This window comes from Manis pentadactyla, chromosome 7 (assembly GCF_030020395.1).
Source record: "Manis pentadactyla isolate mManPen7 chromosome 7, mManPen7.hap1, whole genome shotgun sequence".
Classification (NCBI taxonomy): Eukaryota; Metazoa; Chordata; class Mammalia; order Pholidota; family Manidae; genus Manis; species Manis pentadactyla.
Window position 1 is genome coordinate 130,017,063 of NC_080025.1, and position 23,967 is coordinate 130,041,029.

At 41.9% G+C, this 23,967-nt stretch overlaps 1 protein-coding gene across 2 annotated transcripts in view; it reads right to left on the reverse strand.

Annotated features, from left to right (window-relative positions):
• Positions 1–9,090: 9,090 nt before the first annotated feature.
• The window catches only part of CHCHD3 (coiled-coil-helix-coiled-coil-helix domain containing 3), a 278,762-nt gene continuing 263,885 nt past the window's right edge, over positions 9,091–23,967 (reverse strand). The window contains exons 7-8 of one of the 2 annotated variants that reach the window (XM_057504774.1): positions 20,553–20,688; positions 9,091–9,694 (exon numbers count right to left, since the gene is read on the reverse strand). In XM_057504774.1, the coding sequence (XP_057360757.1) occupies positions 9,692–9,694; positions 20,553–20,688 (139 nt within the window). In that variant the 3' untranslated portion in view covers positions 9,091–9,691. Of the gene's footprint in view, positions 9,783–20,552; positions 20,689–23,967 lie in introns of both variants that reach the window. The other variant, XM_036905587.2, reaches the window with a different exon arrangement.

Sequence of the window (23,967 nt, forward strand, 5' to 3'; positions counted from 1 at the left end):
TGCATATATCTTTTTGAGTTAGCATTTTAATTTTCTTCAAAGAGTGGAATTGCTGGATCATATGGTAGTTCTATTTTTAATTTTTTGAGGCCCTTCCATACTGTTTTCCATAATAGCCGCACCAATTTACATTCTCACCAACAGAGCACAAGGTTATCTTTTCTTCCACATCCTTACCAATATTTGTAATTTCTTGTCTTTTTGATAATTGCCATTTTAATAGGTGTGAGATGACACATATATCTTGAAGACCAGCCTTTTGCCTCTCACCTGTGGCACCACCCTGTCATAAAACAATCACCCGCCTATGCACTGGCCTATTTCTGGACTCTTGATGCTGTTCCTCTGGTCTCTTCTGTGTCATACTCTTTCTATCAGTACAACTTGATAATGACTCTACTAGAGGTAGTCCTCCCATCCAATTCTTCATGAGTTCCTTAGCTATTCCTTTTTTGTTGTTGTTATAAAGTTAACCTCTTTTACCCTCAGTCTACTTTATAATTCTTTTTTATTTGAAATGATTACAAACATAGAAAAGTTTTAAGACTTGTAACTTTTATCTGAACCATGTGTGTTGCTGACATAAAGCTCCATTGCTCTAAATACCCCAAATGAGAACAAATCTCCAACATAACCACCACACAGTCATCAAGTGTTTCAAAAAGGTAACGTTGCCATATTCCTATCACCTACTCCACAGTCCCTGTTCAAGTTCTGCCAGTGTCCCAGTGATGTCTTTTATAGCACAAGGATCCAGTCTAGGATCACCTACTGTATTTAGTTATTGTGTCTCGTCTGATGTTTTTAAATTTGAAACAGTTCTTCAGGTTTTTTTCTTGGCTTTCAGGATTCTGACACTGTAGGTTACAAGCCAGTTCTTTGCATAATGTCCCTCACTTTGGGTTTGCCTGCTATTTCCTCTGGTTTAGACTCAGGCTATACATTTTTGATAAGAATGTCACAGGAGTGACACTGTGGGGTTCTTCTCACTGCATTCCAACACATCTTGATTTGACCCATTATTGGAAATTTTAATGTTGATCACTTAAGGTGGTGCCTGTCAGACTTCCGTACTGTTAAGTTGCTTTTTATTTTTGTAATTCGTAAGTTAGGAGGCAGTTTGAGACTAGTTTGCCCTATTTCTTAAAATACTTTCTCTTCTAGTCTTAACAGCCACTGATGTTTTTTGATTGAATTATTACTATGATGATTGCCAGATAATGATTTTATAGGTCTACCACTCCTTTTCCATTTATTAGCTTGCATCCCATCCTAAGGGAAAAGCTTTCCCTTTTCCCCATCTATTTATTCACTTATATAACAGTATGGACCCTGCCTATGTTATTCAATAGATTACTGTCATCACTATTTATTTTTTTTGATGCTTAAACTATTCCAGATGTGGATGATGATAGCCCTTCAAGTTGGCTCTGCTCTTCTGATATGTTCCCATCTTGGGTTTTCCCAGCCCAAGCCCTGGGGCTCATCATTCCTTCAAGAAGTTACGGTCCCTTCTCGTGGAGGATAGTATTTAGAAATCAAGATCTGGGCACCTCAAAGCTCATTGCTATTAGGATGTGTTGCTCCCTAATCCTTACAGTAATAGCTAAGGAATGTACATATGAATATACACATACATACATATATATGTACTTCATATGCACATAGGTATGAATACATATATACATATTTATATCTACTTATTTCTGTATCTATTTATATGTATTTGAAACCACAATCACATCAGTTCCTCCAATTCCAAACCAACACCACAGAGGTCATGTTGATTTTCTCCTTTCCACATTTGTAACTCCCTTATCTGACAGTAAGAAATCTGTCTCCCATCATCCTCAATATATTTATTTATTGGATCAGTATCCTCATGTGCAGCCACTATTCTTCCCCCACCAATGCAGTCACCCTATTCCTGTCACTCGGTCTCTACCACCACACTATAAGGTCCTCCACCATGAAGGGACACCTTCCTAAACCTGCTCGGGCTTCCCACTCTGGGACACCACCACCCTACCGTCTGCATGGAGACCGGCTGGCTTTGTGTGGTCTCATCTCGTGGTTTTGGACTGAATTATTCAGCAAGGAAGACGGGCAGAGAGAAAGGCAGGCATTCAGCTACCTTTAATTATTACTAGTGAACATTAACCTGGGACACTCCTCGTGGCTGATCAGAAGACAGAAGCCATAAGAGTGACCTCGTCCCCCCACGACCAAATCCACCAGCCCGCCTGCATCTATATTCACGCACTCGGCCTTCCCTCCTGTCACAATGGATGAACTGTCCATGCTCTAAGGCTGGATCCCCGCTCCTGGCTGGTTCAAGGACCTGTCACTGTATTTTTCCTTTTTCTGGTTATTTCTATTGGCATACAAATGGGCTGTGCCATCTACAATCTTAAAAAGAAACCTCCCTAGCACCTCGCCATCTCCTTCATCTACTTCTGCACACTCTCTCCCCTTTTACCAAAATTTCTCAGAAGTGCTGCCTCTCCTCACTCTCTCCAGCTCCCAAACCCATTCTTTCCTCAACCCCACTGTGACCAGGCTTCCACTCTCAGCAGTCCCTAAAACTGCTCTTGTCAAGTGACCTTCACGCTGCCGAATGCATCAGCCAATCCCGTCTTCACCTTATTCGGCCCACCAGCCACACTAACACAGCTGTGGCCATTCCCTCCTTCAAACGCCTGCCACCCTGGGTCTCCCAGTTGGCCTTCGCTTGTCTCCCAGCTCAGTGGCCACTTTCTCATTCCTCTGTGCTTGGCACAATCAGTGCCAAGGCCCTTCACCACCTGGACGCGATGACCCAACCCTCTGCCCGGCCCAGGCATGGGTCAATGGCCTACTCAGCATTTCTACTAGGAATTTGTAGGTCAACTTAAAGTTATGTATCAAACTAATATGTTAACTTAATGCATACAGCAAACCTAATTTGTATATTAAACTTGATTTATGTTAAAATTTATATATTAAACTTAATATTAAATTGAACCCTTGATTTCTTTTCTCCCAAATCTTGTTAATTTTGTGTCTCCATCATAGTAGAGGTACCACCGTTCAGCTAGTTGCTCAGGCAAATTTTGGGGTTAACTTTTTCCCTCTTGACATCCCACATCTAATGCTAAAGTCAGTCTTGTGGGGTCTACTTTTACCTACCGACGTCCTGAACCTGGTGACCTCCTTCCCCACCGCTACCACCCGAGTCCAGCTCACCACCTCTCGCATACATGTGGCCCCCTAGTGCTTTCCCACTTCACCCATACCTCAAGTAATTCTTCACATAGCAGCCACAGCGACCTTCTAAAAATGCAAATCAGATCAACTGACTGCCCTGCACCAAACCGTCCAATAGTTTTTCATCACACTCAGAACAAAGCTGAAATTCTTACCACAGACAAAAGTCCAACCTGTTTAGACCCTGCTCTGAGGTCGTCTCCCAATACTATCTGCCTTTTGCACTCCATTCAAGCCACCAGGACCTCCTTGCCATTCCCCTAACACACACCTATTCCTGCCTTGGGACCTTTGTGCTTACTGTCCCCCCCAGCCTCGAATGTGCTCCCCCAGTTCTTCATGTAGATGGCTCTCATTATATTCTACAAGCTGTTCAAGTGTTCCTCAAAGCTGTCTTCACCACCCAGTGTGATACAGCACGTGCCCCCAGAAGCCCTATTCCCTCTCCATGGACTCTATCCATGCCCACCCCAACCTTCCCTAGAATGTTGATCCTGATCTCGCTGACTCTGGAACAGTGCCTGGGGCACAGAGATAGGATCTGTTGGCCTGAGGAATTCATGTATGAATGGCTCAGGCAACACCAGTGTGACATGGTACTACGCCGGAAACCACCTCTCCCAGGTACAAGAGAATGTGGAAGTAGAGAGCTAAGTGCTACAAGCTGGTCCATAAGGAGACAATACGCCTTCCTATTCTGAGGAGAAAGTGGTTCTAAAAACTCAGGACAGTAGCTTCTGATGTTCCTTAAACAGTATCACCTTAATGCTGATCCACCCCCCTCTTCTGCTTCGATACAACAAAATCTTTCTAACTTCACTGATAAATTCATCTCCAGTGAAAGAAAAACACCTTGTGCTTTAGTTACTGAGATTTCCAAGTTCTGTGTTAAGTGCCTGAGGGTGAGGAGTGTGGGTTCTTTTATGTTGGGTTCACAGTGAACAAGTGGCTGAGGCAGAAACATTGTAAGAGCAGCCAGCTAAGACAAACTCCACAGCAGGACAGCCACAACCTGCTGAGCCTCGGCTGAAGCAGAGTCCCCAGCTCTTGCTCTGCAGCCTGACTTCCAAACTTGAAAGAAAGCGACATTGCCACCTCCACTCTATGTTGAATAATATTTTCAATAACTATGGTCATGCTTCTGAGACTAGGGTGCACACCACCTCAGGGGTATGCAAAGCAAAGCTGAAATCTGCAGGCTGGCATTGCGCATCAGGTTTGATGCTGCCTGAGGAACATGGCCTGTGGCTATGAAATGGAGGAAATGTTGTACCCTGGTGTCTGAGGCTGTACAGACAGCAGTTAGTCCATGGCTGGCCCCGGTCATCGGGCCCTCCACCTATTTTACATATTCAGCAGGGAGGGAAGAATCAAACTCAGCTTTTAACCTGTGCTACAGATACTGATGGAGGCCCAGCAGCAGCCCAGCCAATGTGCAGACCCAGCAGAGAAGGGCCCTGCAGGAGGCTCCCCAAATATGGGCCACTTCGGGGCCCACCCAGGCAGACCACTACCTATGCTAGAGCGAAGTCCAGGCAGGAAAGGCGCAGCCAGAGCAGAGTGGTATCCAGCAACCTGGCTGACCTCTGGCTTCCACATCTGCATTTAGAAGCCACTATGGGAATGTAACTCACTTTGCAGGCAGGGTCATACTCAAGGCAGACTGCCCTCTCAGCAGGTGACAGCAACCACAGCCCTGGTAAGGATCCTCCAGGACAGGGGGAGGGGAGACTAGAGTAGGGCCGGAGGGGTGAAGGGAAGTCAAGCTTTCCTGCACGGGAAAATCTCTGAACTGTATGGTGGCCTCACCTAATTAAACTCACTTCAAAAGGTTTGAAGCATTTCATTAAATTGAGGTATAGCTGTTTTCCATTTGGAGTTGACTTGGTTTGAAGGAGTTTCAGGGACTGAACTTAATAGCTTCCATGTTCAGCTTCCAACTTCCTTAACTGAAAGGCATAAATATTGTGATGATATTTTTTTAATCCAAATATAACATTAGACAGTCCCGTACAACTAGGGCATTATTATCATGGTTTAGAGAAGGCTGTTGTTCTACTTGGAAGGCTTAAGACAACTTAGAGGAAAAATGGATGATGCTTTTGATGTGGGTGATGACTTTTTCTTTCTCCCCTAAAACAATTCAACTTTTTTTTTTTTGCAGGGGAGGGGGTGGTCTTCCAGTAATACTGAGGCTGGAGGCACCAAGAGAACAAGAGTACACAATATATAATATAAAATTTCATCATCATCAGACATCAGCCTGGACATAAGAAAATGAATTAGGTGGTTGGGTGTTTTTCTCGCAAACCTGGGATACAATGACTTGGGGTTCTGGATGGTGACGGAATTTAAAGTTCATGAAACTATCTGGTGCTTTGGCCAAAATTCTTGGTGTCAGATGAGGGAGGCGACTCTCATTTCAGGCACAGGGGACAAGTCTATCTTATCTTCAGTGTTTGTTACTTCAGCCCCCCACCATTCACCAAGGAGTGTTACACAGCAGCTCCCGCTCCAAGGTGTGGGTCCCCCCAGGGTGTACAAGGGCGGCCCGGGGTTTCCCATTTTACTAAACACCACTGACTACTCACTCCCATCAACCTGAGATATGAGCAGGCTGGGGAAGGCAGTAAAATGGATATAACTCCAGATCACCTAAATTGGAATAACTAAAAATGACTTTTTGTATCATAGTGGGTTCAGAATGACAGAGGCTCTAAAATGAAAAGAAGCTTATGGGAAGAGCATCTAGCCCTGCTCTCCATACAGCTTTGATCACCAACAGCCAGCGTTTCGTATGAGGGACATTACATCCTTGTACCCTCCTTTCATTTCCCTTTACATTCAGTCAGTGTTGGCACTTCCAGCATTAAGTGTGTCAAGGGAAGGAAAGAAAGAAAAAAAATTGAAACGTGCAATATTTTGCATTCTTTTAAGGGCCCAGGGAGAGAGGAGATAAAAACAAAAGTCTATAATAAAGTCTGAAAATAAACTGGACTTGAGTTAACGGCCATATGTACCATTCAGACTGGTGCAAGAATGCAGCATCAGCACTGTGGTCTCCTGTTCTGGGGGGTCTGGATCGCGGATCTCAGGGGCACAAACTGGGGAAGGATTTCAGAATGGACACAGCCTGCCCACGGAATAAATCCCCCGGGGGCAAGTGACGGGAAACCATTTTTTTTCTAACAAGGATCATAAATTACAGGAAAAATGCAACCAAAGGCTCCACAGAACTAAATACATTTTTTTTCCAGAGAAATTTAGAAGTCTGCATTTATCTGGTATATAAATTGATAACTGCAAACATAAGAAACACTAAATTATAAGAAGTACTAAATATATAACTAGTTTAAGATTAAGGAGACTGAGGAAAAAAAGGAATCAAAAGCCACTTGTTTTAATGGAAAAGAACCAGAGAAAGTCACTGTACAGGGAGAAATCCGAGGGCCACAGGGGAAGAGTGACAGAGGAAATGAATACTCATCATTCATTCAAAGTATTACCTTTCAGAATATTAACTCACAACAGACTCCTAGTTCTCAATTCACTTGTTTTGAATCATGATAAACTGTTGCTACCCTTTCAGCTTTTCTTCAACTGCTCTACTTCTTAAATCTTGAAAGAGTCAGTTCCCTGGCTCACTGAAATGGGGGAAAGAGAATTATCCTACAGGTTTCTGGCAAAAGCAACTATACATGTGGACTGAAAGATATCAAGCTAAGAACCACAGGTTCCCAACTCCTAGGCCAGAAAGGCTGAGGACATTCAGCTGCTTGTTCTGTTCTCAGCAAAATACTACTTAGAACGGCTGTGGAAACGAAAATACTACTTAGGACAGCTGTAGAAACAAGTCGCACGGCTTGACTACCAGGGCCACAAGTATCTGGCTTTTAGCAGTCCGCATTTGCTATGAACAGTGATTAGCCAGTAATTTTTTAAACCATTGCGTGTTGCCAACTTTTCTGTAATAAGCTATTGACTTTTCAAAGAGAGGACTTTGTGCTGGTTCAACCTAGTTGTCTTCTAGTTCACCAGAGATTTGTTTAGTTTGATAACATCTGACCAGCTTTCAGGACACTTTATTCTTCTTGAGCTAAATGACTATGGTTCAGAGTGTGTTTTACTTCACAGAGAAACTGATTGGTACCTATCACTCCCATGAGACTCATAAATCGTAGGAATTTGCAAGCACTTGTCCTAAAGTTAACAGTGACTTGAACAGATTTGTGATATGATCAACAGAGGGGTCTCCAAAGGTGCAGAAAAAGGCTTCATACCACCCTTTATGTACCCCAAAGTGCCGTCTTTCTGCCCTGCACCTGTCATGTTTATCAGAATGATAAATTAATAAAAAATGCTGGAAGTGACATGCCCTGACCAATCACCCTCTCATTCTCATGGCTGCAGCCAGTTTCAAATGCTTGATTCTTCAGCGCTGCATCTCTCTGCCAGCACAAGACTGGCAGCCTGGGATGTGCCAAGTTCTTGGCTCTAAATTGCAAAACAGAACAGTATAGGAGGGAATTTGTGAGTTAGCTGATTTGCAAACACTACAGCAAGTCACTGTGTAAACACTGGCTTTTGTATACCTATTATTTCTGCAAGGCAGTTTACCTGGAAGCCATCCTGAGAACAAGGATGCTTCTTTCATTCACACTTAAATGAACTCGGCTTAATCTGCACCATTAAAAAACAAACCCAAAACTTAAAACAGAAAACCTTCTTAAACAGTAATCACAGAGCCTCTCAGTAACTATGGTGGGACAGTGTCACTTAGAATCAGCATCAGGTCTGCAGGTATGGCCACAGGTGCACATGACGATGCCACTTGAATGGAGACAATTTGGAAATTCAGATGAATAAGAGTAAGAAGCCACACTTTACACCTACAAGAGTTGGTTGAGATTTTCCCAGCAGAAGCTACGGTCATCCAGACTTCCTCTAAGTACAAGGTATTTGGGCGTATGGATATTATTCCTTGCCCCCAACTCCAAATGCCAGTTTATTAAATAACCATCTAAACCAACAACAACATATACCAGGGCGGGAAGTATTCTGACTTCACCAGAAGCCTACAAAGCAGGTTCTTCCATTTTCCCCCAAAAATCTCCCCAGCAGAAGAACCGGTTTGGGGGTGAGCATGGGACGCAATGGCAAAGATTCAACTCGGTGTGTTGGATGGCTTGGTTATTCCCACAGCTGGTCAGAAGCAGAGCCATGATCTGAACACAGACACACCTTCATTCCAGAGCCTGTGTTCTAAATCATTTTGCTAAACTACCTCTCTTTGAAACAAATTAACAACGGAACAAAAATTCTACATGACAAAAGATATTTGGACAACATCACAGGGCACCAGCACTTTTTCCCTCATCCATTTCCAAGAAAGACCAGCTTCAGTGTAATACTAATTTCCAACTTACCAGATCCAGGGTTAAAGCACCAATCCTCTGGTAGAAGACTGAGGTATAAGCAGGAAGTTTTAATAAAACTGGAAAGAGGAAGAACTGTAAGGGTTGATTAAAAAAAAAAATTTTTCCTAGTATTGCAAGGTTTTAAGTTCCCATCTAAGCTAGTTCCCACCCCAGGCACGGTAACTTAAGTCACCCCAGAGAAAGGAAGGTTCATGTAATTTTAAAGACCTTACTGAATTCTACCTACCTGAGGGGCAAATATCTCTTGCCTGTCTGGGACTCTGTAAAGTGCTTTGGAGTTTTTAGATGAAAGACACAGCAGAAATGCAAATTAATAACAATATATATCAGCTCAGTTTGTAGCCACACACACACAGTCATCGAACCCAGAGAAAGGAATACACAAGGCCTTAGGCTACAATGCCAGTCTTCGTCAGAAAATATATTTATTATTGATACTGAGTGAAGTAGATGTCAGTATTCATGATAGAGAAGAGGTTGCAGATGCCAAGGTTTCCTTTATGTTGACAAAAAATGCCTTATTTCACTTGTAATCATAAACATTATCCCAGTAAGAGGTGTATTTTCTCTCTTTTTGTTTTCTTAGTTACATGATCACCACAATAAGTTAAAATGAAGTAGTTCTTATTACTTCAGTCAAAGGAGAAAAGCAAAAGGGAGAGAACCAACATGCCACAGCCTAGACGATTCTGCCCAGACCTGTTAGCCTGAGCTGGGGGTTTTCTGCCCTCCCCTCCCCCACCCCATGGCCGTAGCCCCCACCCCAATCCCCAGCTTGGTTAGAGTGGAGGGTCACCAAATGACGGAGCTTGGTTAGAATGGAAAGTTGAACAGAAAGTAAAAAAGGTGGAGAGCGTTGGCTTTCTCTTTTAATCCTAAATGGGGTTAACTAACTGCAGTGTGTCCTTGATCACTGACCTAGGCCTTGGCTTTTCAAACTGGGATATGCTTCTGCTGAATCTGCTCTCTGGTGCTCTTTAATGGTCTTCTTTAATTGGGTTACTCTCTTACTAGGAAAAAAAAGAAAAAAAAGTTCCAACGTTGAAGGAGTTTTGCTTGTTCTAAAAGTTGACTTTATCCTCCCTTCTCAAGCATACTCTGCAAGAGAAATAGAAAACGTAAGTCTTACCACCACAAAGAGGACCACAAAATGGCAGGAACTATTTAGTACTATGTGTACCTCTTTTCAAAGGTCTACTTCAAAAACACATAATACAAGGCATATGCTTCCTGTCTCAAAATATTAATACCTCTAATGAACACCAATGTTTAAATCATGTAAAATCTCCAAATGAACTCTCTTCCCTCCACTCCGACCACCATACAGAGCTGAACCCTAAAGATGAACATGGCCTAGATCGTGGGATGGGGGGCTCACTATGAGGGACATCTGGAAGTGGGTAGGACTGTTTCTGGAAGCCACGGGGATTGAAGGAAGGTGACTGCCAAGGCAGCAGGGGTGAGGGGCTAAACCCCCAAAAGCTCTGAGAGGGAATGTCTCAATTGAAGGACACAGATTCTCTCCCAGAAACCTCTGCTCACTGTAGGCAGAACACAGATGTTCATGAGCTCATAATGCTGGATGGGCTACACAGGTTAGTATCAATTCCCAAACCTCAGAAATGACCCCCACATTCTATTCAGTTAATTATTTTTGTGGGTAGGGGTAAGGGGTGGTAGACAGGAAGAATTTTTAGCTATCAGATTAAAACTATAATTAGTTGGGGCAAGGGGGTACACTGTCTCCATTCTTAGGAATCATTAAAACGATTAAAGCGGTTCTTTCCCCTTTAGTCTTGAAATTACTCAGGAGGAAGAGCCTAGGTCAAACCCAAGGTTGCCTCTTGTTCATCTGTACCTTCTTCCCTACATCCCTCACCTTCCAGCCACTTATTCACCCAGCTCTTAACTGAGCTCCCCGCTAGGTCTCACTCTGCTAGGTCAGCGCTACAGGGAAACCAACACGCCCATGGAAAATTAAGGCATAACACAGAGCTGTAATTTTCTATTTAAAAAAATTTGCTAAATATGTGCTAAAATTGTACTTTACTGAGTAAGTACCATATATACACATTATGAAATGCAAGAACAAAATGATATACAGGAAGAAGTAGTTTTTTTCTTCTTCCTGTTTCCTAGTTTCTTGTGTACTTCCAGAGAAGATAAAGGTTAAAAAGAATAGTTCCACCTCATTCAGACAGGACAATTTTCTAGAGCTGGAATGATCAGGGAAGGCTCCTAACATGATCTTTCAGATCATCCTTCAGAATCTTTCAAAAACAGGTATTATGGGTTTGGTTTCAGACCACAATAAAGCAAATATCGCAATATTTGAGCCAAATGAATTTTTTGCTTTCCCAGTGCATACACAAGTTACATTTACACTATACTGCAGTCTTTTAAGTGTATAATAGCATGTCTAAAAAAGTACATGCAATTAAAAAACACTTTATTTCTAAGAAATGCTAATCATCATCAGAGCTTTCTGCAGGTTGTAATCACTGATTACAGTTCACCATAACAAATAGACTAACAACAAAAAATGTGAAATATTGAGAGAATTACCACAATGTGACACAGAGACATGAAGTAACAAATGCTGTTAGAAAAATGACACCAATATAGTTGCTTGACATGGGGTTCCACAAACATTCGATTTATTAAAAAATGTAGTATCTGCAAAGCGCAATAAAATAAGGTGTGCCTATATAGATGGAAGGGCTAGGGGTGGGGTTTGGGGGTGAGCATGGGACGCAATGGCAAAGATTCAGAGGTAGGAATAGGCCCAGTACACATGGATGGAGAGACAGGCCCAGAGCCAGAGGGAAGGGTGTACACTCAGGATTACCAAGGGAAAGAGCATAAACAGGGCCCAGAGCAAATTCCAGGCTGTGATATTTCCTCTTGGCCACTGACAAAACCTGGGAATCCAACACATGTCCTTAAATAGGAGGTGGTCATTTAGAAAGGTTACCCTGGCGTCCTTAGCATTATGGATCCAACAGAGGAGTCTGGAGGCAGGAAGGCCAGGGAGGAGGAAGATTAGAAATCAAGCAAGGGTGGGAACATGAAACAGAGCCATTAAAATTGGGAGGAAAAGGAGAGACGGTGAGACCTAAGATACGGAGGATCCTCAGCGTCAGGGAGAATGGCGGTGTCCCCGAGAGAAAAGGGAAAGACTGGGAGGGGCCAGCTCAGGAGTGAGGAGGACAGCTTACATTCTAGGTGTGAGAGCCTGGGGTGATGGCGAGACACTCAGACGGGAATTCTAGAAGGAAGCTGCAGGCTTGGGAAGAGAGGCTGACGGTCTGTAGAGATAGATTTAAGGTCACAGATGAAGAAAGAAGATTGAAATAAAGAGGGAGAACTGAAAGAACAGAACAAGTAAGAGTGTGCTGGGACACAGAAGCACTGGATGGAGAGACTATCCGAAAGGTTTTCCTAATGTATCTGTGATTGCAGGTTTCTAAAAAGTCTATGTCCATAGGGCACAGAAGAATACATACAAAAGCAGGCAAACTAGAGAGAACATAGATAGAAATGGTCAGAAAAGACCACGAAGCAGTCAAGGAGGAGGTAAATTCGAAATGCCAGATGCATCTAGAGAAAACAAGAAGGACCAAGCAGATTAAGGAGAAGACTGCTCAGCAGAGTTACCTTGTAGAACTAACATGGGAATATGAGGCTTCTCTCAAGCCCATCATTCATATGAGCTCAGAATTAGTTGGAAATTAAAAACTGAGCACCTACCATGTAAGAGTTAGACAAACCATGTCACAATATCACAGCATCTCATTTATCCTTACCCACTTGTGGCTTAATCTCTCTGAAAGTCTGTCCAACTTCATGGACAGGAAATTACAAATTCCAGATATACAGGCAACCTCACCACAATATTACTAATACAAAACGGAAGTCAGTATAACCCGCATTTATACGGAGCCCATGGAAGGGCATTTAGATAGGAAAGAAAATGATCACTTCACGAGCAATGCCATTTTGCATTTCAGGGTTATATCCTCACTACTCTCTTTAACATACCAAGGAGAACTTTAAGCTGTTATTTCCCTGGTCGTGGCTGTGCTTCAAACTCCAGTTTAGGTCTTATGGGGATAACGATAGCCATGTGACAAAGCACCTCTTTTCAAAGATCTCAAAATAATCCATATTGACCACAACATAATTACAGCAATAGTTGGAGTATTTTTTCGAGAGTCTATGGAATCTTTTAACTACCCTTCTCCCTGCAACCCCAACCAGATACATAAGGGTAATTTTTCAGCCATATCATGTATTGTTAAGAATAGCGAACTCTCTTTAAGGGAGACAACTGGGCCAGAGTTGATCTGAAGATCAGTGGGCCAGTCTCACATAAAGGCACTGAAAGAACATCTTTGAACAAACATAAAACACAGAGACATGACCTTGTTCACAAAATAGCCTGCTACACATATTAAAATTCTAATCCTCAAAGATGGTTCAGCAATTCAGCCAATTGATGGGTGGCTCCTTGAAGACACAAGGGACAAGGAAAGGCCCCAGTGCTGGCTCTCTGCACATGTCAAACGGTAACTCAGTCACAACCAGAGGGTAGCAGATGAAGTACAAAACCACCTTGCTTGCCAGAGACATTAACAAATACAATGTCAAGTTGAATTTTTTAAAAGATGAACTGGTAAAATATTTGGTGTTATTACTACATCACAAGTATGCAATAAAGCCTGCTCAAGCCCAGAGCTGAGGCCTGTTAGAGTCTGTGTCATTTATTGTCCACCTTATATTTCTCCTATCATCTCTGCACTGGTTCTGTAAGGAGCTGCTGATGGGCTGCATTTCAACAGTGCATAAATTTGACACTGCATAAATTAACATAGGAAATTCCCCAAAGAATCAGGGAGAAGATTTGCAAGTTATAAAAAATTGCCTCCTTCATTTAAGGAACTCCTAACACTTAATCTTAATGTGGGGAAAGAAATTCCTTGCATTTGCTCATCATTCACGTATTTGGGCCTGCAGAAATTCCTTTTATAAACAGCTGGGTAAATTACCAAAAGGAAAGAATGGTTCAGGCATCAAGATTGCTCTTTTCCCAAGTGTTTTTCCGACTCCAGCCACTGAGGAAGACACTGGCAACTCACACTGTCACACAAGAGCAGTGCCCCTGGAGACCAGAGATTGCGTGTTATTTCCATTTATTACAACGATCTGAACTGTTGTCCTCAAACAATTTTGTTACCCAGCAATCTCAACTGATTTCTGAATTAGAGCCCCCTTGCAGGGGTTGGCTATCGCAGAACTGTGCCAGCTACTGGATATCTCAGTATAGTTAAGCAGAATTACGGCAACCCGGAATTGCCAGGCAATCATCACGGAGAGAATAAAAAGTAGGTTTCCTTCCTTTTTATTTATTTTTTAAAGATACTATTCAGAGTGCTTATCTCTGAGCTTACCCAGAATCTTACCAAGATTTCAAAAGCCCTGATAAAGCTGGATATGGAAGCAGGAAGGTTTATGCCTTAATTAAAATGGGAACATGTCCTGGGTGTACCTGAGTTTTTACTAAGGAGGGACAGGAAGAGAGGGGAGTGAAAGAAAGTGGAGCTGTGATGAGGACAGGAAGGAGAACAGACAGAATGAGAAGATGGTGAGAGAGACGCAAGGGTAATCAACACATTCAATTTATGAGGAGCACAAAGGGCGCTCTGCCCGTGCACCAGTTCTTCCTACGGGCCACCTGAAAATCAGGTGAACTGACTTGTTTTGTTTTCAGTATCTGTCTATTCCCCCCAGCTAGTGCTGTTCTTTATCCTTCCTGCTTTGGAGGAAACACAAGTCAACTTTTTACACCTGGATCTTGTTTCATATCTTCGATGGCAAATGCTGTGTATTATTCAAATTAAGTTACAAGTAATTAACTGTTTATACAGTAACTTGCTGCAGTAACAGTAAAAACACGAAGTGCAGTTCTAAGTCCTGAAGGATAAGCACTGGAAAAGGAATGCCTATTAAGAAAAATGAATGTCTATTATCATGGTAATATTTCTTCTATTAAACCCAGACTTAAAAAAAAAAAGAAAATGTCATAAAGCAACTATTATAAAGTGGTTTAAAAAAGGATTCCTATTATGGAAGAGACTGGGTAACAAATTTAAAGTTTGGAATTTAGTTTGCCTGATGTGACTCCAAATTCAAAGTGCCTCCACACTGAAGAATGGGAACTCTATTTTGGAACACCCATGTGTCATCTTGAGTATGAGCAGCTCAGCTGGGCAATTAATAAATGTCATTAGGTGGTGATGATAAAGAAGCCTTCCAACACAATAAAAACATGCCCCTGTAGGTCTTCCCATAAAGTTAACCTTGACTTATCTTTGCACACTCTGAAGGTGGATGTCTATGTACGTCAGAAGCAACTGCTTAAGGACAGGGCCCCTGATGTAGGCCAGAGGAAGAGAGCAGGGTGACATGGGCAGAGCCAAGAGAAGGCCTAAGGGAAGGCCTGGCCACAACTGTGAGCTGGCCAGGGGCCCACGTGCCCTTGGCTCAGTGCCTCCTTCCTCCCTCCAGCTCACAAAAACTAGGTGGGGCTCCACACCCAGGGGCATCTACAGTTTCAACGGACAAGAAGAGAGGAGAAGAAAACTTCTTTTTCAGATGCTCCCACCCTCTGTCCCCAACATCTTCTGATGTGTTCCCTGAACTAGTTCCCTGCTAGGTGGCTCAGACCAGGTAGGCAGAGACAGGTACTGGCAGCTCCTCATCCCCTGAAATGGGGAAAACAAAGACTCGGTGGACCACCAACAGGTTGAAGGCTTCTAATGCTGTCCAGGCCAATGGGATCTACAGCTATGGTTCTCAAACTCCTGTGTACAGAGCTACTTAGGGAATTACTTGAAAGTACAGAGGCCCAGATCCAGCCTCAGCCCCTCTGAACCAGAACATCCAGCGATGGGCTCGGGCATGTGCATCTTAAAGACCCTCCTCCGTAATTCTGATGCTCACCACCTTTGAGAGATGATATTACAAGTAACAGTACACTGGGACTGGCATTAGAGGCAGACTGTTCTGGTCTGGATTCTGCCCCATCTATAGATCACTGAAACTCTTTGGGGGCTCGTTTTTCCAAGTGAAAAGATGGGATCAGGTTACATGATCTCCAACTGCATAGCTCCAACAGTCTATGACTCTATTAAATAATTTGGATGTAATTTACAGTTTATTGAAAACAATGGTACAACACAGCTTGCTCTGGTACTGAGTTTTTCAAGAACCCTCATTTCTAAAGCAATAGTTACTATGATGCTTTTAGGGCCTCTTCATACTTGAACAACAGAGAAGTACTTGAGCCCTGGTCTCACACAAATCCAAGTTATAGGGGAGATAAGACACTGTCCTTTATAGGGCTACACATTCTGCCATGGTAAATTCCTCCATATGCACTGATCTTAAGGTTTTCTATTTTTCTATTTCTGAGGGTAACTGCAGACTGAAATGATCATTTATATAGAAATGAAGGGTGCATTTAGCCTTGGGATGGGGTGACTTCATATTAGGAGCTAGTCTCGCTTATCAGAGTCTTGACCCTATGCTCCTTACTACGGCCAGGTGACTCTCTGGTCTCCCCAGTATCAGCAGGAAGCGTGGCCCAAGATGGGAGCTGCCTCACTTACTAGATGTCCTCATTCAGTCCTTCCTTCAACTGAGCTGCCTGGCTCACCCCACTGCCCACTTGCTGACTGACACTTCTGTGGCTTATCAACTCCTGACTGGCCTCCGGCATCTGACTGCAGGCTCCATGCTGACCTGTCCTTGGCAACTTGTGGGCCCGGCCCTTGCTTTTAGTCCTGATCTTTCCTTGGCTCTTCTCATCTGGCTTCCTGCTCTGTCTCCACAGTCCCCCACCACCCATGGTCCATGGCACACAGGGTAAAAGCCACTGCAGTATAGCAGGGTCTAGGGCTGGCTAGAGGGAGACAGCCTCTATTTTCTAATGGAGTTTATTATTAAGTGGCAGGCGACATTCTGCCAGGCAGTGCTGAGATGGCTGTTCACTTCACTGACTCGGGAGATGCGTTTCAGCCCCTCCAGTTCATTCTGCCACCTTGCCTTCCCCAGGGCTGTCAGGGGTATGAGAGTCAAGGAAAGGGCATACAGCTGTGTGAGGCCAGCCAAGCTGCACGCCAGCCAGAAGAGCAGCTGTGCTTCTCGAGTGAAGTTTAAGGACACGGCAAAATCCTAGAGGCAGAGGCCCAAGCGCCAAAAGCCCCAAAGCACATGTGCTGTCTGTACCAAATAGCCTAGAACTGAGTGTGCACCTGAACATGTGTGATTTGCACACAGCCTCTTGCTCTCGTATGTGGAAGTAGAATTAGTCCTACAATCTCAGAGCTGGAAGGCCCTTATGGATCACCTAGTTCAAACTCTTAATATTCCGAAGAAGAAAGTGAAGCCGTGGTCACCATGACTAGACTAGAATGCCAGCTACAGCATTTCCATAAACCCTACCTTCCTGTGACCACACAATGTTCCCCAAGAGTCCAGTCAGCTTCTGTACTTTTCTGTCAGTAGCAGCAGGGCTGGGAAAAGTTGGAATGCTTAGAATCCACATCCTATGCAGCCAGATTCTGCAAGTAAATAGTTGGGCAATGGGGTCTCCCAGGGAAGCAAAGCAATACGGGTCTGGGTGCTGGCCCTTTCTACTCCCCCACCCCTGTAATAAATAGAACTTGGACACACTTTGGTCCACTAGTAGGCAAATACTATCGGCTTCCCATTTCCCCCTACCTTCTGTAGTGTCCTATAAGGCAGATGAAGCAAGACTGAATGGGAATCAGGTTTTAATAGTAAGAACAGGTAATTCAATCTTGGGGATTTTATAGAAAGCTATGAGGATAAGCAGATGAGGACTAAAACACACAGAAGTCTATCGATCAATGTCCTCCCACACTTTTAAAAGCTGCACCTCATATAGCTGGCCAGTAGCTTTTAAGTCTTAGAAATTATAATTACAGCAATTTAATATCGCTTTACCCTTATGAAGAACACATAACTTAATATACTGGAAGTAGCAGTCTAAATGTCTCATGTCAACCCAAGAGGAATTGTTTAAGAAGAGCTGAAGAAAGATTGATGTAAATGGCTGAGTGACAAACAAAGAGTAAGGCTAAGGAATATCCGGAAATTTTCCTATCAGTAAAATCTATTAGCCTATAGAATAATGCCCCTGGGGAACAAGTGAAAGCCCAATCTTATGAGTCATTTACAAGTGGAGTGGATCTGGCTACTGGAATCATTCCCAGGGGAAGTCTTGCACTACACCGGAAATGGACAACATGCCTCAGTGGGCTGCTGGCGTGGTTGGTGTTTTCCATGTTAGCACATCCAGTTTGTTCTTTGGATTTCACAAGGAAACATAGCAGGGGAGCTGGCATGCCAGGAACTACTACGATTGAGGATCAGGACCACGTACACTGCTGAAGTCTTGTCTGACAACGAGCAGAGTTAAGGTCACAAGTTAGACTAACTTCGCAATAAGGAAAAGGAAAGCATGATATTGGAGAAAAAGTGACTACTTATGAAATTCTGGCAAACGCCCCTGCGGCCACTTTGGCATTGTCTGAAAATGGGGTGGTGTGAGCTGCACCCTTCCTCAAGCCCATTTTAAGGCCCCTCCCCTATGGCTCCCTTCAGTCTCTCTTACCACTTATCTTCATGTTTTTCCTCTTTGCTTCATGATTACTATTCACATATTCCCCCGCTGTCTTATTTCTGTATTAGTGGATAATGGATGTCCCTTCATATACCCAACTCAAAAAACAAACACTATTTTTTAAATTTTTTGTGTTTATGGCAAGGTATATCATGGTCTGGCTGTTAAATTTACCATCAGGGCTTCCCTGGTCTCCCATTCTCTCAACTATACAATGGTGAAAATAAAACACACAGTGAGTATACATATACTAATAATACACTCCCTGATACCTGAATGTAAGAGTTGGAAAACAAAGGGCATCTCAAACATACTCAATGAAATTAATATTAAGTTATATTGTGGGGACAGGGGAGAAGTATCTCCTTTGGAATCTCTAGTAATAATTTCATGCTTTTGGCTGATCTGTTTAGTTGACTTCAGCATAAAATAATACAACTGAGGAAGGAAAGAAAAAAATAAGATTTACTGTGTACTTTGTATAAATGTAGTCCTCACAACAATGGAGTTAACATTACCCTGATTCACAGATAAGGAAAATCAAGAGACAAGGCCACACGTCTAGTAAATGACACCATATGGATACAAACCCAGCTCTGCTCAATTTGAACTCTCTGTTGCATCATGTGGCTTATTTAATTTTGTCACACATTAATTCTGTTCCATAAATATATGCCATTGACTGCATGGCACTATGCACAGATGACGCAACAAAACCCGGACAGGTACTCAAAACTCCAGACACCCGTGCAGTTGCCACATCAGTAATGTTACAGATCACACTGTGGAAATGGGTACCTTGTTAGACACCACCAGTGAAACACACACTTTGTCACAGCCATTCTTTGCACTGACGGCCACCCCCATCTCAATATGGCACTAATATCAAGTTAGAAAAATCCATGAGTCAACTTATGGGCCCCAAGTGCTTTAGTTACTATTAATATTGAAGGCTGGAAACTGTTAAGAGCATATAAGAAATGTATTATTTTATATAATATGTATATGTATATAAAATGTAATAACTTAACATTAGCAACATTGCTTCTGTGAAAGACCTTTAGAGAAAAGAATCCCTGGCACATTACTAAGAGTTACACAAGAGGCGTAACAAGCAAGAAATAGAAAAAAGCCTGAAGCCACTAGGCTTTTAAAGAAAACATAGGCTTTTAATAAATCCTGATTATATTTTTCTACTAGTGTTGCTGTTATTTTCCAGCTATCCAGGCAATACCAACCCTTCTATCAAATATGTACAGAGTGTTAGACATTCACACTAAGTGGCATTATTTTAACTACAGCAAATTACACAGCAGAAAGGCATGCTGTGTAGCTCAAACACTAGATTTAGTTGGGTTACAAGGCCAACCCTAGGGAGTTTGTCAGCAGAAAGAATCAAGATTTCCAACGATTTCTATCTCTCAGAACAACCTATATTCAACTGCTAAATCAGTTAAATGATAGGCAATTATGTGACCTGCCAGGACTGATAATTTGCTTCAGGGTTTATCATTAACTTTCTAAAGAACATAAATAAGAGAAAATACACATCCTGTAAACAACATATAATTCTGAGATGAAGGGTCAAGCGAAGAATATGGCTATAGTACATAAAAGCAATGGAAACTCTTTTCTAATCCCATCTCTGGCCTCCCTTTCTTTCCCTCTTCAACTGAGTGAAATCTACCAACTGGTAGAAGATTGACTGGTGCTTGAATGGTCAGTTTTTGTCTTTTGTTTTTAGACAGAAAGGCTCTCTTGATGACTATTTGCTGCTTACAGTGCCAAAACTGCTGGCTCCTTAACTTGTATCCTTTCTCTCTGCTGACTTTAAATATTGGCCCAGAATATGGCACAATGACCTTGAGGACACCATTACTATAAGAGGACAAAAGTTCAGAGCAACTGGAAATAGTATTATTTTAGAAAGAATCTTTTTTTCGGCAAGTAAATGAGTTTAAACACAAGGAGAATATGGGCTCTTCCTACAACCACCTGGAAGGAAGCTGATTACCACCTAGCGGACTTGTTAACAGCAGGTCTTGATTAGTTAGGTTTATGAAGCTTTTTCACGCACATTACCCCATGAAGTCCTTACTGCTAGCCTGGAACTGGGCTTCCTATCTTCTGCATCCCAGCAGCCTGGCGCGCACACCCACCTGTTTGGCCTGGTTGACGCAGCGCATGTACTGGCTGGCTAGAGCGGAGCAGCCGAGGGTCTGCTGGGTGTTCTGGCGGTAACACTGCAGGATTTGGGCCTGCAGATCAGCACAGACAGGATGAAACTCATACCTCCTAAAAACAAAAGCAGAGGCCACTGAGACAAATGGTCTTCAGTCAGAACAAAGGCAAAGACTAAAGCACGTATGAAACATTAAAGAAGATATTAATGTTGCAAATGTAGAAAAAAGTTTAAGACAAATCATTTTCTTCAACTTTCAATGAAAGATATCAAAATTGTTCCTATGATAAAAATGCACACCAGGTAAATCAATTTTTGTGAAATTAGTTCCATTAATGGACACCACCACAAAGTTTCTCTGGACACCAATGTTCCCACCCAAACTCAAATCCAAACCTAAATCAGGTGAATGGTGCCAATACTGTTCAGTTTGGCCAAACCTGGGAGCCTTAACTTCTCTCTTCCTTGCCCATAGCCAGTCGGTCACAAAGTTCCAGATCCTACAGTCACCCTTCTCCATACTCAGTTGCTACATTAATTCCTAATTATTTAGCTCCTGGATGCAGGCAATGACCTCCAAACTGTTCTCTGCCTCTGAGTTTTCACTCTGCTCCTGCCTTCCAGAAGAAGGTTCTTTCTACTACAATAAATCTGAGACAGTACCTCTCCCTACTGTTTTCTCAGTAAAAACAAGGTCAACAAGCAGATCTTCCTTGATCAGGTCCCTGCCACTTTCTAGGTAAATTCAATTCCCACATTGCTACAGCCTGACCAAACCACTTTCAGCGTTTGATTCTTGACCATACCTTCAGTCTTTGCTCATGCTGCTCTTGATTTTAGAATCTACACCCAAACTCCCGCCCATTCCTATATATCTGGAAAATACCTCCTCACCTTTCAATGCTTGAGCTAACTATGAACGCTCTATGCAGCTCTGCCGGCTCTCACATCTGTGGCGTAGTTCTATCATTCCCTTTATGATGACTCACTGGTCCTGTATCAACTTCTTTCACCTTTCACTTACCTCTACCTACATGACAGGCTAGTGCCATGTATTAGCCTACATGTACTGAAATGCAAATCCCAAGAAGTAAGGACTACATCTTATTTTCTTTGGGACCTCAGCTGTTGATAAGGATACCTCTTCAAGAAATCACATAATGAACTGTTGAGATTACAAATGAGTAGAGAGAAAAAATTTTTTTTCATTTTCTGGACTAAAATTTTATTAATTATAAAGATTACTTTATTAATTATAAAGATTACTTACAAATCTCAGATCTTAGATAACTTTCAGTGAATATGCAGTATCAAACATAAATGTTTCTAAAAATCTTATACACTTGAAAAATGAAAATAACAAAATAAATGAATTATACAAATGAAAACATAATGTTGTTAAAAGGGTAGAGGAACTTGGATTATAAAGGTTAAAGACACACACAGAAAATAAACAATATTATCACCTTTAATCTAGGAATTAATATTTTTTTCAAATTACTTTCATTTAATAAGAAAGGCTTCAAGTCTTTCATATTAGTTCTTTTTCTGAAATCTAAATTTATTATTTCTATAGTAATCTTGAAATAGCATTATTTTAAATGAAATGGATTCTATAAAACCCCTAGGGAACATAGGAGGAATATTTCTCACCAATAAGGTAACCCGTGGGTTACAATTTGTCTCCTCATTACTTTTATCCAACACACAAAGCTAATATATATTTTGCCAGAATAGAAAACTGAAATGCAAACCATTTACTGATCCCTGAGGGAATTTACTTCTTAATACCCTCTAAAGAAAGCAGACATAAGGAAAAAAATAATCCCACAAATTTTATATAACATTGGTCTCACTCTTTCATTTATTACCTTACTGCTCTGCCAAATACCTAAGAACAGAATTTAAATCCAATCCCTAGAGTTTCAATTTAAGATTTCAAAGTTCAGATGTCTGAATTTTTCAGGACATGGATTTCCCTAATCTCCTACTATGAACATCAGCATCTAAAATGAACATTCTATTCAAAGAGTAGAGGCACAGAGTCCACTGAATGATTATAGCAAGATACACATCTGGACAAATATTAAATAAAACATGAGTAAGCATCAGATCAGCTGAACATAGCAAGTGTATGACAAATGCCTATAAGAGTTCACAGTAAAGCACAGTTATATTGTATCCTAGTGTTGAAGACCATCATCTTCCCAGTGTTTTAGTTTTAAAAGCAGAGGGAAGGACACATTTGAAATGTGTCAAAATATACTTTTATCACCACAAATTAATACTACTCACTTCCAGGGACCTTTATTTCCTATCTGGTAGTCTGTTCTCTCCATGTGTGTATGTGTGTGTGCACATACACATGTACATATGTGTATGTCTTCTGAAGTCCTTTTTGTGTACATTTCAACCTGAATTGATGATTAGATGGTAGAAAGGGGGAAAGCCTTGAGTAGACTCCGGTAAAATCTTCTTGGGTTAATCTGCAAGGGCAAAGCTCTGCCTCTATTGATCTGCAAGGCTTGTTACGCTATCCTAATGCACTGTTTTCACTTTGGGAAAATGCTAAATGAGATTACCGCCTAACATTAGAAGACCATAAAACACAAGCCACGCCACCTTCCATTCAGGAAAAAGGTTTCAAAGACATTTTCCAATATGCATTATGGTAAACCCTCCATATAGTCATTGACAGAGCAATTGATTTTTATTGACTTCTTTCATTCCTGCTGATGGAAAAAGCCACTATTAGATAAAAATAACAAAAGGCAGAATTTCAAGAGACCTAAGAAGGAAAATTAAACCTTAGCTTCAAGAGATATTTAAAGAGCAATTTTAATTTTTTTTAATGGAAATAAGATTTGAAAAAGAAATGAGAAGTGATGAATGCCAAAATGTTAAGAGAAAGATGAAATATAAATTTGGAGACCTCAGAACAATAATAAAGAAGGGAGGGATAGAATAGTTATCCAAAAATACACTTAGCAAAAAGGAATTGGTGGACTAAATTTGATACTTGAAAATATATAATGATCAAAGACAACAACTAAGAAAAAATCCAGCCTCATGGTCACTTAACATTATTGGGGGCTTTTGATGGATCTGACCTGTGCGTCCATCTGTTTCTCTCCATTTTTCTTTTCCTTCTTGGACTCTTACTCTGTTCCCTTCCTCTTCCCCCTTCCCTCATTCCCACAAGGCCTTCCATCCTTCCTAGTCTCCCCCCCAAGCTCTGCCCCCAGCCTCACTGGCACAGAAGGCCAGGAAGTTGCTGACTGTGTTCAACAGCAGAACTGGAGACCCAAAGATTTGAATAGAGGACAAAATCAAATACAGGACTCCTGGTAGGTATTCTGCAGGCAGTAAAACACTTTCTGTTAATGTTTAAT